Source organism: Sarcophilus harrisii, chromosome 1 (assembly GCF_902635505.1).
Source record: "Sarcophilus harrisii chromosome 1, mSarHar1.11, whole genome shotgun sequence".
In the NCBI taxonomy this organism is placed as follows: Eukaryota; Metazoa; Chordata; class Mammalia; order Dasyuromorphia; family Dasyuridae; genus Sarcophilus; species Sarcophilus harrisii.
The window spans coordinates 199,053,422-199,071,378 of record NC_045426.1 but is presented as its reverse complement, the minus strand read 5'-3'; the positions used below and the strand labels follow the sequence as shown (position 1 = coordinate 199,071,378).

Sequence of the window (17,957 nt, the reverse complement as noted above, 5' to 3'; positions counted from 1 at the left end):
GGGATTTAAGAGTTTCCAAGCGAGATTTGATCAACTCATTGGAATAACAGGAGTCAGTTTGATACTGAGAGGTCTCCAAAAGCACCTATTGTGAAAATTCTTCAACCCAGAAACTCATTTTACCCCTCAAATTCACATATCAGAAGAACTTTTTGAAGCTTCTCTGATTGGCTAGTTTTCCCCAACTATTTCCCAGTTCATTTTAAGGACACTTAAACCAAGGTAGTCTTCATTCCATTCAAGTTTGTATTCCTTACTCTCTATACTTCTCTTTTTACCTCTCCCGCCTCCCCGACTGACTCTTCTCCCCTTTCCTTTTTATTTTCCTTTTATGTGTTATCTTTCCTCATTAAAATGCAAGTGATTTGGTCATGAGGACTCTTTTTGCTTATATTTTTATTCCCAGTACCTAGCACATTACCTAGCAAATACTAAACACTCAAAGATTGCTTTATGTTGACTTGATTTGACAAAGATGAGTAGAGTAAAATACCCCAGCATAGAGGATAACTGGTATAACAATACAGAAATGGAAGATCTAGTGATAGGAGATAGAATGCTATGGGTGAAAAATAAAGAAAAAGTCAATTTTCTGGACCATAGAATTCAAAAGGGGAAACTAGGAAGATATGTTGGGGCCAGGTTGTGAAAATCTCTAAAAACTATAGGAGTTTATATTTTATTCAAATGCTAATAAGGAAGTCTCCTATTAGAATGTGCCTTGAGAATAAAAATTGCCTTATTCTCTGTATTTGTATCTGTAATAGTACTCCAATTTCTGGCGCACCACATGCATTTGAAATATGCTTGTAAATTACTTGATTGGAGAGAAAAGAAAATGTATACCATTTATACATGTAAAGAATAATCTTAGTGAAGTTAAGAAAATAATTCTACGTTTAATATTGCTGATCTTTGAATCAATGTATAGTTTAATTTAAATTGGCCAAATCGACTTATCCTTAGTCAAAGAAGCATTGGTCAAAGATTTCATTTTAAATTTTTTCCTAATTATTTTGGATTATTTTGCTTTCAATATCTAATGTTACATTTTATAGAATGCTTTCCTTAAACTTTTAATAACATTATCCCAAATCAATCCAAATACAGAATAAAAAAATAAGAACTTGATTTTTTTTCTCTTTACACATAGAGTTAGCTATCGTACAGCCTATCGACATGGAGAAAAAACTATGTACAGACGTAAATCCCAGTGTTGTCCTGGATTTTATGAAAGCATGGAAATATGTATTCGTAAGTATAATTTTTTTCACTTCAAAATTCTTTGTTTTACCAAATGTTGGCTCACTTCTGGTAATGAGCCCTCAGATTCAGATCAATGGACAGTTGACCTTCCTTTTGACACTTGTCTGGGGAATTATTAGGTTGTAAGAGTTGGAGAAGTCCAAGTCTGTTTTCTTAGAAAACCACTAAATTTCAAATGGTTTAACTCAAGGCAAGCCGTAAAAAAAGCAAGGGATTGTTTCAGGGGAATGACAATTTAGCTATAATTATTTAACAAATATCTCTTTGAAAACTGATGAGCTGTCATTAGAATAGGTCATAGAGCAGGTCAGTGACCTGATTCTCCCTGACCAAGTGATATAAAGGAGCCCAGGATGAGCCAGTTCCTTCCCTTAGAGAGGACTATTAAGACTGGTGGAATGTTATATAATTATTCTCTCAGTATCTCAAGTGGATCTCTTTCCCCTTCTTTGTTATGGTCCTTGGCTTCCTCCTTTTTTTTTTTTTTTTTTTAAACCAATTCATGGTGAGATATTTAAAGAGTATGGAGTTGTATAATTAAAAATAACTGGCATTTATATAACACTTCAAGGTTTGGAAAGTGCTTATATAAAGCATGTGTAATATATATAACATGATCCCATTTGAGCCTCACAACATTCCTGTGAAGAAACATGATTGTCCCAATTTTATAAATGAGACAACTGGAGCTCAGAGAGATTAAGTGATTTCATCATAGTCACAATGATATGGTCACATAATGACATTTGGGAGAGCAATCTATAATCTAAATAGTGAGTATATGAATTGCTTATACTACTAATGAAGATTCTAATGGTATCAAGAAGTTTCTTATTAAAGGTCTTGACTAATATGATATCAAGCCAGAAAGTCAATCTGTGAATAGTTGTTGAACACATTGGGGAAGATTTTATGGCTTTGTGCTGAGGACCTGATATATTTAGAGAAGAGGTTTTTGTTTGTTTGTTTAATCAATTAAGAAAAACAATTCTTTTTTTTAATATAAAAATTTTATTTGGGACTTTATTTCCCCCCAGTTATAAGTAAATACAATTTTTAACAATTGTGTTAAGAACTTTAAGTTCCAAATTCTCTCCCTTCACACCTCTCACCCCCATTGAGAAAGCAAGCAATTCTATATAGATTGTAAATATATAGTCATGCAAAACATTTCCATAATAGTTATATTGTGAAAGAAAATATAGACTCCCCCCAAAAAAGCTTCAAGAAAAATAAAGTTTAAAAAAAGTGTGTTTCATTTTGTATTCAGATACCATTGGTTCATTGTCCAGGATGGCTAGCATTTTTCATAATAAGTCCTCCAGAATTGTCTTGGATCATTGTATTGCTGAAAATAGCCAAGTAATTCATAGCTGATTATCTTACAATATGGCTGTTACTTTGTACACAGTACACTTTAACTCTGCATCATGGAAGTCCTTTCAGGTTTTTCTGAGAGCATTTTGCTTATTGTTTTGTTTTATGACACAATAGTATTTCATCATAATCATTTACCACAGTTTATTTAGGCTTTCTCCAGTTGATAGACTTCCTCTTAATGCCCAATTATTTCCTCTCAGCAAAAAGTTGCTATAAATATTTTTGTACATATAGGTATTTGTTATTTTTGTTTTTTATCTCTTTTGGGATATACACCTGATAGTGGTATTGCAAGGTCAAAGGATATGCAAAGGAGTTCACAACTTCACCAACAGTATGTTAATGCTTCATTTTTCCCACATTCCCTCTACCATCTGCATTTTCCTTTTCTGTCCTATTAGTTAATCTAATAGATATGAAGTAGTAACCTAGATTTGTTTCAGTTTACATTTTTACAATCAATAGTAAGTAAAAACATTGAAAAACAATTTTTTTTTTTGCTAGAGAAGTTAGTTTTCCTTATTAAATTCAAGATGTTGAAGAAAGAAAAGGAATGGGGTTATTTTTTCTTACCCTGTCTTATAATCTCCCTTCCAACTTTAGGCTAGAATGAAATGAAGAAGAACCTGGCAGCTTCTGAGGCTTCTGGCAGGAAAAATGCTATCAAACTCAATTTAAAGTGAATACTCTAGAGAAGTATTGTTCCAAGGGCTTCTGTTGATTACTAAATTTGGCACCTATCAATACATCTATGTAGTTACCAAATGGAACTGCGTCATACATTTATAATAACTATTGAATGCTCTGTTTTTGTTTTTTGCATTAGCCCAAAACTGTTTTTTTTAAAATAATTATCCCAGGAAAACATTTTAGGAGTTATTTCCATCTAAACAATTTATTCTTTATTTTCAATTTTTCTTATATAGCTTCCCATGCAGATTGCTACTTCTGTATCCTCTTTTCCCACAACTTATATACATTCACAGTATGGGCGGCAGTCTTTTCACTTGGAAATTTGAATTTCCAGGATTTTTTTATCTTTATCTCTTCATAAAGCTTAAGGAAAATCAGGCATAGATTTCGTCAATAAAAGGTTGAGAGCTTCAGTAACAAAGAAATAAGGTTCCTCCATTATTTTGATGTCATCTGTATAGGATTCACCATCAGTCAATAATCTGTACTGACTGGACCTGTAGAGATACTTTTAGTGATGACCCAACTCAGCTTACTTTAGAGAGTAAGCCTACCAAAATCATTTATAGAAAAGATATTATTTCACTTGTTACTATGATTGACTCTTTTTGATTCTTTTCCATTGTGATCTCAGGAATATTGCTTTCCATAGAAGTTTATTGTGTTGATGCTGGAAACAGTTTAGATCATGAATCAAAAATTATTTAACTGGTATGTTCCAAAATCTAGGGAAAGATAGTTGTAAAACTATTTCTCAGTGATGAAAGCAATGGCTTTAGCTAACTAAAGCTAAAATTATTATTATCAACAACAACAAATGTTTGTTCAGCCCTTAATATGTACCAGGTATTAACTAAATACTGAGGATAGTAAGAAAAACAAAAACATAGTCCCTGTTCTTAAGGAGTTCATGATCTAATGGGGAGAGACATGCAAACAACTAACTACATGCAAGATATATCCATATATCTATATTTACCTGTATATAGCATAGATATCAATATTGATACAAACATGCAGCACATACATGTGTGTTTTATATATAAATATATATACATATGTGGAGAGAGAGAGAAAAAGGAGGGGAGAGAGTTTATTACAGAGAAAAGATACTGGGTGGTTGAGAAGGAAAACTCGAAGAGGTTTCTTGAAGAAGGTTTGATTTGAATTGAATTTTAAAGGAAACCAAGCAATGCAGGAGGGAGAATGTCGTCACAGACATGGGTAATAGCCAGTAAAAAGATAAGAAGTAGGGAGATGAGTGTCATATTCAAGGAACAGAAAGAAAGCCAGTTACCCTAGAATAGTCTGAATGTAATAAAATATAAGAAGACTGGTTAAAAGGGATAAGGTTGTAAAGGCTTTAAAAACCAAATAAGACTTTATATTTGCTTCGGGTACACGTTTCTCCTATGACAAGCCTTCACAGATTCCTTTATTCAAAAGAGATCTCTTTTGTTTAAATACGTTTGATTATACTTTGAATTCACATCATCTTCCCTACTATAATCTCCATGAGGGACCCATTTTTATTCTTTTTGTAGTCACAAAATGCCAAATACAGAATTTTGTATGTGTTTTATGATCAATAAATGTTTGCTGAATCAATCAGCAAATCACTTTTTTTCTGGTGGAAGTGGCATCTTCAGATAGATAACATTATATCTTAAAGATAGCAGAAAATATTAGCTCTTTTTGGAAAATCACTATAGAATTTGATCAATATCATATTGACCTTCCAGATTCCTTAAATTGGGGAGGGAAGTAAGCAGGGATATTAAAAATCCCTTCCTGAAAAACTGGGATATTAATGCAATGTTGGTGGAGTTGTGAACTCACCCAACCAATCTGCATAGTAGTTTGAAACTGTGTCCAAAAGGATATAAAACTGTGCATAACCTTTGATCCAGCAATATTACTAGGTCTGTATTCCAAAGATTTCCCAAAAAAATTGGGAAAAGGGTCTATTTGAACAAAAATATTTATAACAGCTCTTTTTTGTGATGACTAAGAACTGGAAATTAAAGGGCTGCCTAGCAGATGAGGAATGACTAAACAGCTGTGGTATAGGATTATAATGGAATATCATTGTTCTAAGAAATGACAAGCAGGATGATTTCAGAAAAATCTGGAAAGATTCACATGAAGTCACGCATACTAACATGAATAGAAACAGGAAAATGTTGTACACAGTAACAATAATATTGTTTGATGAAGAATTATGAATGACTTATCTGTTTTCAACAGTATCATAATCCAGAATAATCCCAGAGGACTAATGATGAAACATACTATCCATTCCAGAGAAAAAACTGGTATTGATTCACTATAGACTGAAGCATACTATTTTTCACTTTCTTTCATTTTTTTCTTTTATTTAAGTCTTCTTGTGCAAAATCATTAATGTGGAAATGTTTTACATAACTGTACATGTATAACTTATATCTGAATGCTTAGCATCTCAGGGAAGAGAAAAAGAAAAATTTGGGGATAGAATTTGGAACTCAGAACTTTAAATAAAAATGTTTTTAAAAATTGGGAAAAAAGAAAAATGAAATCTTTGTATCAAACACAACTAGTCACGCAAACAAGTCCTCAAATTGGCCATGCCCCCCCAAAATTAATCTTTTCTTTAAACTAAAGGCCTGGCCAGGAGATCATTATATACTTCAACAACAATACTATATGATGATCAATTCTGATGGACCTGGCTATCTTCAGCAATGTGATGAACCAAATCAGTTTCAATGGAGCAGTAATGAAATGAACCAGCTACACCCAGCAAAAGAACTCTCAGAGATGACTAAGAACCATTACACTGAATTCCCAATCCCTATATTTTTGCCTGCCTGCATTTTGGATTTCCTTCACAGGCTAATTGTACAATATTTCAAAGTCTGATTCTTTTTGTACAGCAAAATAACGGTTTGGTCATGTATACTTATTGTGTATCTAATTTATATTTTAATATATTTAACATATACTGGTCATCCTACCATCTGGGGGAGGGGTGGGGGGAAGGAGGGGAAAAATTGGAACAAAAGGTTTGGCAATTGTCAATGCTGTAAAATTACCCATACATATAACTTGTAAATAAAAAGCTATTTTAAAAAAACATTAAAAAAAAAAAGAAACTAAAGGCCTGGGATATCTATTATAAGATGCTTAGTAGATCATACTTCCTTTGGTGATATTGATATATAAGCCAAAGATACATCTTTCAAGGAGAGGATTCATCTTTGAATTGTAAGGGTTAGGAAAATTACCATTAATCTTGTATCCCCCAAATTTTGGTATGTTGTCTCATTGTTATCACTATTTGTAATGAAATTATTGATTATTTTTGTGATTTGATTTTAAATTACACATTCTTTAGGATTAAGTTATTGTTTCTAATTAATTTTTAATTTTTCTTTCAAACACCTTTTATCTTTTTTATATTATGGGCTGGTAGAAGTTGTATTTAATATTTCTTTGTTTGTTTGAGGAGGTATTATGTTCTCAGACATGGTTAGTTTTTGTGAAAGTTCCATGTGCAATTGAGAAATAGGAATACTACTTAATATTCCCATTCAGTATTCTCCAGAAATTCTCCATTTTATGGATGAGCTAATACCATTACACAGTTATGATTATTAATTACCATTTCACAATTATGATTAGATAATCTTAAGAATATGTAACTCATCTAAACTTTTATTTAGGTTCTTCATTTCTTTTTTCTTTCCCTCATTAGATTTATTTAAGACCAAAAGGGGTAAATTGAGGTCCTTCACAATTATCATTTTCCTATCTATTTAGCCTTGGACTTAATTTTCCCTTTAAGAATTTAAATACTGTGACATTTAGTATGTACATATATGTACACACACACACTATATATATATATATATATATATATATATATATATATTTAATATTAGCATTAATTCATTGCCTATGATTTTTTAGCAGATGTTTCACTATTTATCTCTTTTAATTAGTTCTGGTTTTGTTGTTGTTTTGTCTCAGATCATGATTGATATCCCTGCATTTTTTTTACTTCAGCTGAGACATAATAAATCTTCTGCCTCCCGGCTCCTTATTTTAATTCTGTGTCTTTCTGTTTAAAATGTATTTCTTTTAATGAACATATTGTTGGATTCTGGTTTGTAATTCATTCTTCTGTCCCCTTCCATTTTATGGATGAGTTCATACCATTCCACAGTTATGATTGTTAATTACCATTTTACAGTTATTATTGCTAATTGTGTATTTCCCCCTATCCTATTTTCCTTCTCTTTGCCTCTCTTTGTTTTTTGTATCCTCTTTAAGAACTTGTTTTCTTCTGATTAAATTCCTCCCTACATGTACTTTCCTTTTTTTTTTTTTTTTTCTACACCTTTCTTCCTCTTTCTCTTTTGGGTAAAATGTGTTTCTGTATCCAACTCTGTGTATGGAATATATAATCTTCTTTCATTTGACTGATTTTGGATGAGAATGAGGTTGAAGTGCCCCATCTTTCTTGTATAGGCTTCTACTTGTGTATTACATTTATGTGAGATAATTTCCCCCATTCTTATTCTCCTCTCATTACCACAGTGTATTTCTCTTTGATTCCTTTTCCAATCTTCTCTACTTTAATTTTCAGGTAGTAATTTTCTGGGATAAGGTTTTGTACTTCTTGTTCTAAGCTCTTCATTCTTTTTCTATATGTTTCTTCTCCATCTCTCATTTATTTTCCCAATTTTTCCTACTGCTCTCAGTTTTAAAAATCAGTTTAACTTTAAAAAAAACTAAAAACAAACAAACAAAAGCCCCATCATTCATTATATTTTCCTGGGATTTTTATTGGACTTGTTCCCCTGTTGCATTTTTTCATAAAGCTGTAAATGTTTTCAAATAACTCTCTTCTATGTTTGTTTGGAGTTTCCCTATCTTTATCATGGGATTCTCCACCCCACTTCCAACCTACTTTCTAACTTTGGAGTTTATATTAGGACTAGGCTCTTTGCACTTCTAAAGAAATGACTGGGCTGAGTCCTGTCTTCTTAGATCCTTCTGCTGCTTTCTTAAGGTATTAAATGTTATGTCGTTTCAGGATCTCAGTAACAATTCAAGGTGAAGACTTGTAAGCTTTCAATGTTTCCAAAATGGTATGATCCAGGGCAAAATTTGTATACTGCTTACCTGGTCTGCAAGTTTTTGACACAGGTTCAGGTCTGACCTATACATCCTTCTTTATTTTCTTTGTTGAAAGTTTAAATAAACTCTGCTTCCAAGAGACTTGGGAAGTTTTCTTATGTGGTTTATTATGATATGAAGGAAAGCAGAAAATTGGTGGGGGATTGTATAGACAGTATCTCAGATAAATATCCCATATCTTATATATGTAAAGAACTTGGTTAAATCTATAAAACTATGTATCATTTCTCCAACGATAAAGGATATACTTCCTTCCTTTCAATGTTTCAATGAAGAGTTTTCCAATGAAAATACAAAACAATTTATAGTCACATGAAAAAATACAATAAATGTTCATTAAAACAAACTTTAAATATCACCTTAAACCTATCAGATTGGCTCAAATGATAGAAGGGGAAAGCAACAAATATTGGAGGTGATGTGGAAAAATTGGGACACTAATTTGCTATTGATTGAACTGTGAACTAACCCAGAGAGCAAGTAGAATTAGACCCAAAGAGTTATTAAACTGTCTATAACCTTTGAACCAGCAAGGCCACTATTAGGTCTATTTCCCAAGATGATTAGAAAAAAGTAAAAGAACCTATATGTTCTAAAATATTTATAACAACTCTTTGTGATAACAGAGAACTAGAAATTGAAGAGATGCCTGTCAATTGGAGGAAGATTAAAAAATTATGGTATATGATCATGATAGAATATTACTATCCTATTAGAAATAATGAGATCATTAATTTTAGAAAAAAATTAAGATTTGCATGAAATAATGAAGAGCAAAATGAGCAGAATCAAGAGAACTTTGTAGAAACAGCAATATTATTTTAAAAACAACTTTGAGAAAATAAGTAATTTTAAGTATTATAAATTATAATTAACTCCAGAGAAAGAATCTATAAATAGAAGTATATATAATATAGTTATATAGGTGTGTGTGACACACATAGTTGTGTCTAATGGTAGCTGCTGCAAAGGAGGGGACCTTCTTTTTTGTCTTTATGTATTTAAGTTTAAATTTAATTTTAATCATGTTTATTGCTTGTGGGACTAGGGAAAAAAAACCATTTCTGACCCCATCTCCTTTTCCCAGAGCTAATGCTGTAATACTAATGCTTCTTTCTCTTATGTGCATGTGGTCTGCATGGTGCACCTTCATCATAATTGTGACAAAATCTAGCACTGCCTCTTTGGCTTTCTCCTTTATCAGAATGCCTGGACTCCTTAGTCCATTTGGGACTGCATTGTTTTTGGGCACTTCTCAATTTCTTGGATTTCCTTCAGTCGACTGCACATAGAGGCTTGTAGAGGCTCGTTCACTTGTTTTATTACCATGCATAAGAAATATGTACTTGAAATGGTTGAGTTAAGTCTTTGTCATGTTAGTTATCTCATGGACCATGTACCCTAACAAATTTATACAGTCTCTCGATTCTTCCTAAGTTAATGTTTGTTTCATTGTCTCTAGAGATACCTTTAAGTCTAATCAACCCTACAGTATTGTGGCTACTTAGGTCTCTAGAGAGATTTACATTTGTCTGAATAAGTTTGTTGTCCATGATAGACATTGCAATGGGAGTTTCCTTGTTGTGTAGAATGTTTTTGTCAAACTCAATTGATGCCATTATATAGTCATTTTGGCTAAGGCAACTGAACAAATTGAGTTAATATATACATATGCATTCTAGGTTACAGTCTGCAAATCCAGAGTTTCATTTCCTTACACCCTGTAGATATTCAAAAATAGGACCTTTAAGACTTACATCAAAGAATGTGTCTTTTCACTGAGAGGGACCTTCCAGCCCTGAAACATTTCTTTTCCATGTCCTGCCCAGAAACAGAGTTTTCCTCAACAGGGTTGGTAGTGTTCTCTGAAAACATTTCTATTTGGGGCTCGCCTTTCTTGTTTGTTCAAAGTATATGTATTTACTATTATTTATTCTAACTCTAATAAATCACAAAGTCATCAATACATCTTGCTTGCTGTGTTGTACTGTATTGTGATATAGAAGTATATAGCCATACACAGCGAGACATACAGGTCATGATTGGTTAGCCATACCCAGCTGATTAAGTAAATATTAAATACCCTATTTCTAGTTTAAGTTCTTTACTCCTTACCATGAAATAGAATTTATTTTATTGTTGGGGTAATCTGGATTAAATGATTTGTCCAGGAACACGCAGTTAGTAAATATCTGAGGTCCATTTGAACTCAGATCCTCTTGACTCTAGAGCTGGCAACTCTATCCATTATGGCACCTCACTCATGAAATAGAATTTAAAGACAAAAATAAAGGATTACACTTTGAAATCTTCAAACAAGGGTAAATTATGTGGTTATACAATGAATAAGAAACCTGGAGAATGAATGAAGAATATTATTTAATCTAATCCATTGATGTACCACTTTATTTCTTAGCTAGTACCAAATTGTTTTGATGATTACTGTTTTGTAATATGGTTTGAAATTTGGTACTGCTAGGCTGTCTTCTTTCAATGAAGAATATTATAAAGCATGAATTTATTTTAAATGAATGTTGAGACCAGCATACAAAATAGCTACAGGTAAAAGTGTTTTTATATGTGTGGTTAAAGTTTCTTTATTTTATTGATTTTTTTCTGATAGCTCACTGTGCTGATAAATGTGTTCATGGCCGCTGTATTGCTCCAAACACCTGTCAGTGTGAGCCTGGCTGGGGCGGAACCAACTGCTCTAGTGGTAAGTTTCCACCTGCTGTTTTCCATCTTGGACTGTTTTTCACTGTAATGACTTTCTTGTTTGGGAATTAGTAGAGCTTTTTTTTTTTCTTTTTTAAACTGTTTACTCTTGCACTCATTTTATTTCAAAGATAGCATAGGATCTATCTCTCAAATAACTTCTTAAACCTTGTAGTTCACTCATAAGAGTACCAATATTTTAATATAAAAGTCCATATATGGAATCTTTTCATTTTAGAGTTTATGCCAAAATGTGTTATTCTTTTTTTTGAGGTAATTTCTCCATTCCATTTAAAATCTCTTTTCATTGGTGTATCCTTTTTTAAAATTATATTTTTTCCAAATTTACATGTAAAATATTTTTAACATTGTTTTTAAGTTTTGAGTTCCAAATTCTCTCTTCCCATCCCTTCCTTGAGATAGTAAGTGATATGATGTGAGTTATATATATGCAATCATGTAAATTATGGCATATTAATAATTTTGTGGAAGAAAACTAAGGAATGAAAGGATGAACAAAAAGGAAAGAAAGAAGGAAGGAGAGAAGAAATATTGGAAAAAAAAAGAAAAGAAAAGTAGGTTGAGACCAAATTGTGGACAGTCTGGATTGTCTTTACTGAGGAATTTGAACTTCACTTGGCAAATAACTAAAGCAAAAATTAATTGGTCTCAAAGAACCCCATCATAAAAGCAGAAAAGACAGAAGTAGCTATATAAAGGATTTACCTTCATTCACTTAAAATGCTATCCAGAACAACTCTGAAATTCTTAAATAATTTCATTTTTTATCCCTCAGCCTGTGACCGTGACCACTGGGGTCCTCACTGCAGCAGTCGCTGCCAATGTAAAAATGGAGCCTTGTGCAATCCCATCACAGGGGCCTGTCACTGTGCATCAGGCTTCAAGGGTTGGCGCTGTGAAGATCATTGTGATCAGGGCACCTATGGGAATGACTGCCACCAGAAGTGTCAGTGTCAGAATGGAGCAACCTGTGATCATATAACTGGAGAATGTAGATGTCCTCCTGGATATACTGGAGCTTTGTAAGTGATGTGTTGGATGGATGCAGAGTACCATTATAAATATGGGGGATGCAGAATATCATTAAGAATAAATCTTTTAACTCACCTTAAGCATCTCTTCATCCTAAGCATCTGTATTTCCACTTTCAAATGACTGGTTATAGAATTTCTGGATGGCAATGTGAGATAAAGTGAAGAACACTAGATTTAATATCAAAAGTCTTGCAGTCACATATCAGTTCTGTTACATGTCTTTGACCAGTCATTTCATCTCTATGAGCATCTTCTGTAGAATCAAAGAAGCTAATGGTCACATAACCAATAAATTTCAGAAGAGATTCAAACTCATTTTACTCCTTTCAAATCCAGAATTCTTTCCATTAACATTGCTCAGCTATTTTATCTTCATTATACATATTCTATTGTGAAATAGGACTTTGTTCTGAATTTATCTTTGTCAAAGTAGAGAAAAAAAGTTTTCAATATTCTTTGGAAGCTTATTTGAGCAGGTTTTAGGATGTAGAGTCTTTTTTCTATTCATTTTTGCTCTTTCTGTTGTGTTAAATTTACTTTGATTCAATTTATTCTTCAAAATTTGGGGATAGAAGGCTGGCCTGGGTTGAGGACAATCTGAGTTCAGATCTTGTCCCAACAGATAGTTGACCTTCTATATACTGATTTATGACTCTGGGTGAGGCATTTTACTTCTGTGTCCTTGGCAACTCTAAGATTATAGGTATAGAATGGTTACTTAACTGTTAGTAGAGAAAATTTCCTCAACAGAAACTCCTTTCTATTTGCAATCACAATGATCTGGCATGCCCTGCAAAACTGGAAAGACTTTGAATGTTTGAACTGAGCCTATCATGTTTAAGAACCCTCCTAGCCAAGTTCTAAAAGGTTCAGCTCCTGAAGTTGTCTGCTAGCTGATGATACCAATTCATGAGTTTTGACCTGTTATATCCATGAAAAGGTGTCCATTTGCTTTAATTACTTGAAAACCTGTGATTTCATTAGTGTAGATACTTATGAAATTACCAATATTTTGAAGAAAATATTTTTCCCATGTGGCATTTTGAAGGGATCGGGCACAATGAAAATAAATTAGGAAATTGTTGGCAAATAAAGATAACAGGATTTAACCCATTGGTAAACTATTACTTTCTCCACACTTGATTTTCATAGAAAGAATAGAGAAACAATTAAGTTGGAAACCTCAATCATTATTTCCAGTTTGTAGCAGATAATATTCTCATATGACTCATATAATAAAATGAAAATAGAATTTATAAAGAAAGAGTAGAAAAAATAATATTCTTCTCTTTGTGAGAAGCCACAAAGATGAGATAATAGTTATAAAATAAAATGAATAAAGAAAAATATTTCCCTCCCTTTCAAACTTTTAGGCTATTTTTCCCTCTATCTTCTTTAACATTTAACTCTTGTATATTATATTATACTTACTAATGTATACATTGCATCTTCCATTAACAGTGTAAACTCCTGATTGTCAGGGACTATTTAATTTATGGTTTTGCATTTCCACAGTCTAGCATGCTGTCTTGCTCAAATTTTCTTTTCTGAAATTGTGATTTCAGCATAAGAAAGGAGCTTCTGTTGGGGGAAATTCCCTCTACTAAAGCAGATAATCAACCATTCTGTAACTTATACTTAGAGATGAAAAAAACTGAGTAGTGATTAAAAATAATTGTCAGTGATATGAAGGACCCTTTCACAGAAGATACTGAGAAATTGCATTCCCAGTTGCAGTCAGAACAGGAAGAGGAAGCTAGTTTAAAATAAAGTGCAAGGGGTTAAATCCAGTTATGAGAATTGTTAAAGGACTGTTAAGCATTGAGCAATGGTCACCAATGGTAATTATCTGGGGCTTTTTACAAATAGAATAAATTCTTATTTCTCAATAAAGATCTATTATCTTGCCTAATGTGAAAAAATGGACTAGGTTGCAAGAATAGGTCCTGCCAACTCATACTATTAATACTTTTGTGTTAACTATTTGTTGATTCATGTTATTTTGTAATAATTGTAATTCAGTAATAATATTTATCTACTCCAGTATTCTAAGAATATTTTTCAGCAGTTCATATCATAGAGCTTCAATCTAAGACAGAATATTTCATTGAAGCTAGGGGTTGAAGATAATGTGGCTTTGCAAATAACAGTCTCATTTGTTGGACATTAATCTTTCAGCTGTGAGGATCTTTGCCCTCCTGGCAAGCATGGGTCACAATGTGAAGAGAGATGCCCCTGTCAAAATGGAGGAGTGTGTCATCATGTCACTGGTGAATGTTCTTGCCCTAATGGTTGGATGGTAAGTTTTCCTTTTGGACTAAGTCAAAGATATAGTCATCTTTTCATAACTTCTGTCAAGTTGGTTTCTAGGCTGTCTTACTACATAAAGATATGAAAAACTAGAAACCTTATGAAGATAGCTAGAGAGAGAGTGTGACATAAAAGATAGGGACCCAGCCTTGGAATTTCAAGTCCTTTTACTGAGACATATTGTTCAGGCAAATAAACTTTCACTGCCCTCACAAAGCAACTTAAAGTTATAATTTTCTTTCCCAAAGAGCCTGAGGGAATTATCTTTTATCTTTGAGGAAGACTAAAATGAAAATTCTTGAGAAAACTGAGTTGAACTCTCATTTTGCAAAGTGACATTATGAAGGGAATTCCTAAGAAGAGACTTTAACTTTATTCCTCAGAGAGCCAAATGGTGAGACTGTGATTCCATAAATGAGATGGCAATACTTATAATTGATGGTCAGTAGTAACTCTATAATTTTTCTCACTAAGATATATTATTTAAAGATATTTGTAATATTGATTTTAATTATATAATTTATACATTGAAATTTGTTTAATTAGGCTAGGTTGATTTAGAAAGAGGAGAGAAAGATTATGGAAAAAGGTTTCTCCAGTTTATTTTATAACTTGGGATGAGGGCTCAGAGCTAATAGATTAATTAGTTTAAAAGGGCTATACATTTCTATTAGTTCTAATATTAAATATAATTAAGTTAAAATTTTAAGTATTAGTTTTTATATTAAATCAGAACATATACCAATGAATGCCTTTGAACCAAAAATGAAAATTAAGAAAGAAAATGAGCCAGGAACAGTTAAAGAGACAGGTGACCATTGCATCTAGACTATATGTGGATAGTTATAATAATTCCTTAAAAGGTGGGAGATTATCCAGAATTCTTTTTTCTTTTCCATAAGTATGTTTTTTCATGGAAAGGCTATGGTCCATAGAATCATGAATGCAAAGTGTCTGGGAATACTCCTAATGATGCATAGCATGAATTTGTTTATTTGTTGTTTTTTTTGATCAATGTTAATTAGATATAACTGTTTATTACTATATGTTATGCATAATTATTAGTTTAGCATTATTGATTTACTAATTTCTTGTTATAACTAGTCGATAAATGGAGGCAAACATGATTAATTAGTATTGTGAGTAATGGATATGAAAATGTAAAGAGGTCTTTTATTCTTAGGAGTAAATACCAAGAGTAAGAATTATGAAATTAAGTATTATTTAAAAGAACTTGAAAGAGTTGGAGAAATGTGGACTAGTAACAGGATAAGAGTAGGAGAAACTGCTTAATCAATATTTGTTAGTTGCTATATTCATAAATTGCTGATACAATGATAAAAATATTTGACATCTGAAAGTTGACCTCTAGACTGCAATCTGAGTCAAGGAGTTGTTTTTTTGCATGAATAGATTTTAGAAAATGAGGTTGCCAGTAGAAAAACCTAAAAGATAAGCTTGCAAAAAAGAGAAATACCTAAGCACCTTGTAGGTGTCAAATATAGAATTCCTTTAGCATAAATAAATTTATTGGCTCAAATTAAGAATCGTTTCAAGGCCAAATGAATCCCTTCCTCCTGAAGAAGAATCAGTAGTGATTTGGACTTAGTATAGTGTAATGTTATTAAATAACTAGCAGGCAAAATGTGTAATTTAGTGAAAGATAGCAATGTATAGTGCTCCATAAAAATGTTGGGATTATACATATGTTAAGGATTCTTATTGCTTTGCAATATATATATTAATATATGTGATATATATGTATAATTTTACACATTCACAAATGTAATAAACTATTTAAATGATCTCCCAAGTCTTCTCACCTAAAAGTTTTTGAAACCAGGATAGGCTTTTATATTTCTGAGATGTTCTGTGTATGATCCCAGTTGGAAGCAAGAGAATGAGTTTAAAATATCAAAACCTTTAAAACTTAAGATTTTATGATATGCTTTCTCTTGTTTTTAAATAGAAAAATAATTTCTTTTTACAGAGATCTAAATAGCATACTAACTGTCTTTTGCCAGTAGTTCAGAGTCAAAGAAGATATATTTCCCTCTGTCATCATCTAAAGAAACATTAATAAAATGTTTATGAAACCATTTTGTATTCAGTAACATCCAATTCCAAACTGTCCACAGTTTGCATTTTTAGAGAGAGGGAAAAGAAATTTTCTAGTAGTCAAAAATTTAACAAAAAGTTGTCATTTGGAATGTCCACCTTCTCCCAATTGTTGGCATTTTCTTTTTCCTAAATCAGTAAAGAAACATTTATGACTATATGTCAGATGCTATTTCTAAGTGTTGTGAATATAAAAAGAAGCAAAGGGCAGTCCTTGTCCTTGAGGAATCTAATGGAGGAAACAAAAAAATGAAATATATACAGGATAAAGAGAAAATGACAATACAAAATAAACAGAAAATAATCACTGACATAAAAGCTCATAAATTCAAAAGCAAGTGCTCTGCTATTTTTCACTAAATTGCACATTTTGCCTGCTAATCATTTAGTAGTATTGTATTACACTGAGTCCACACTACTACTGATTCTTCTTCAGGAGGGAATTCCTCAGAGGGAAGGCACTGGAATTAAGACAAGTTGGAAAGGTTACCAGTAGAAGGTGAGATTTTAATTGGGACTTAAAGGAAGACAGGGAAGTCAGTAGTTGAAGCAGAGAAGGGAGAGAATTTCAAGTGTAAAAAATAGCCAGAGAGAATGCCCTGTTTATATGTTGTATTCTTTACCCAACTCCCGAACCTGCCACTGCTATCTAGATTGTCATTGCCTTGAAGCTCTTAGAATACATTTTGCACTTTATAGGCATTTAATGTTGTTTTTTTGTGCCAACTATGTGCAAAACATCCCTATGGACATGCTAACTTACTTCTTAGATTCCTTTATTCAATTAACTTCAGCAAACATTTATTAGCTGCTGACTATAATTGTGCAACAACAAAAAATACATCCAAAGAGAAACAGTATAGTATACTGAGTAAATTGTTGGATTTAAAGACAGAAAGACCTTGATTTTAATGCTGCCTCAGACATACTAAACTGGATGACCCTGATGAACAAATCTCTTTAACTTCTCTCAGTCACAGTTTCCTCTTTTGTACAATGAAAGGATTGGACTATTATATGATTCAATGTTCCAAATGTGTTTTTCTTTTTTAAAACATAAAGTGTTTGCATGCTTTTCTGATATTTTCTTTCTGCTATGTTTTGTTAAATTCAAAAATTCTTAATCTTAAATTTTAGCTCATTAAAAGAAATCTGGCAAATGCAAGCATATTCATCTAATCCTTGATTATTCTTCTTGCCATCCACTCTTATCAGGCTGCGTCTCTAGAAGGCATT

The 17,957-nt window shown here is 32.3% G+C and overlaps 1 protein-coding gene across 1 annotated transcript in view; it reads left to right on the top strand.

Moving 5' to 3' along the window:
• Nucleotides 1-17,957, top strand: part of MEGF10 (multiple EGF like domains 10) — an 84,910-nt gene that overhangs the window by 7,995 nt on the left and 58,958 nt on the right. Inside the window, exons 3-6 of the mRNA XM_012541132.2 lie at nucleotides 1,154-1,254; nucleotides 11,147-11,239; nucleotides 12,035-12,281; nucleotides 14,472-14,592. Of these exons, the coding sequence (XP_012396586.1) occupies nucleotides 1,154-1,254; nucleotides 11,147-11,239; nucleotides 12,035-12,281; nucleotides 14,472-14,592 (562 nt within the window). The remainder of the gene's footprint in view (nucleotides 1-1,153; nucleotides 1,255-11,146; nucleotides 11,240-12,034; nucleotides 12,282-14,471; nucleotides 14,593-17,957) is intronic.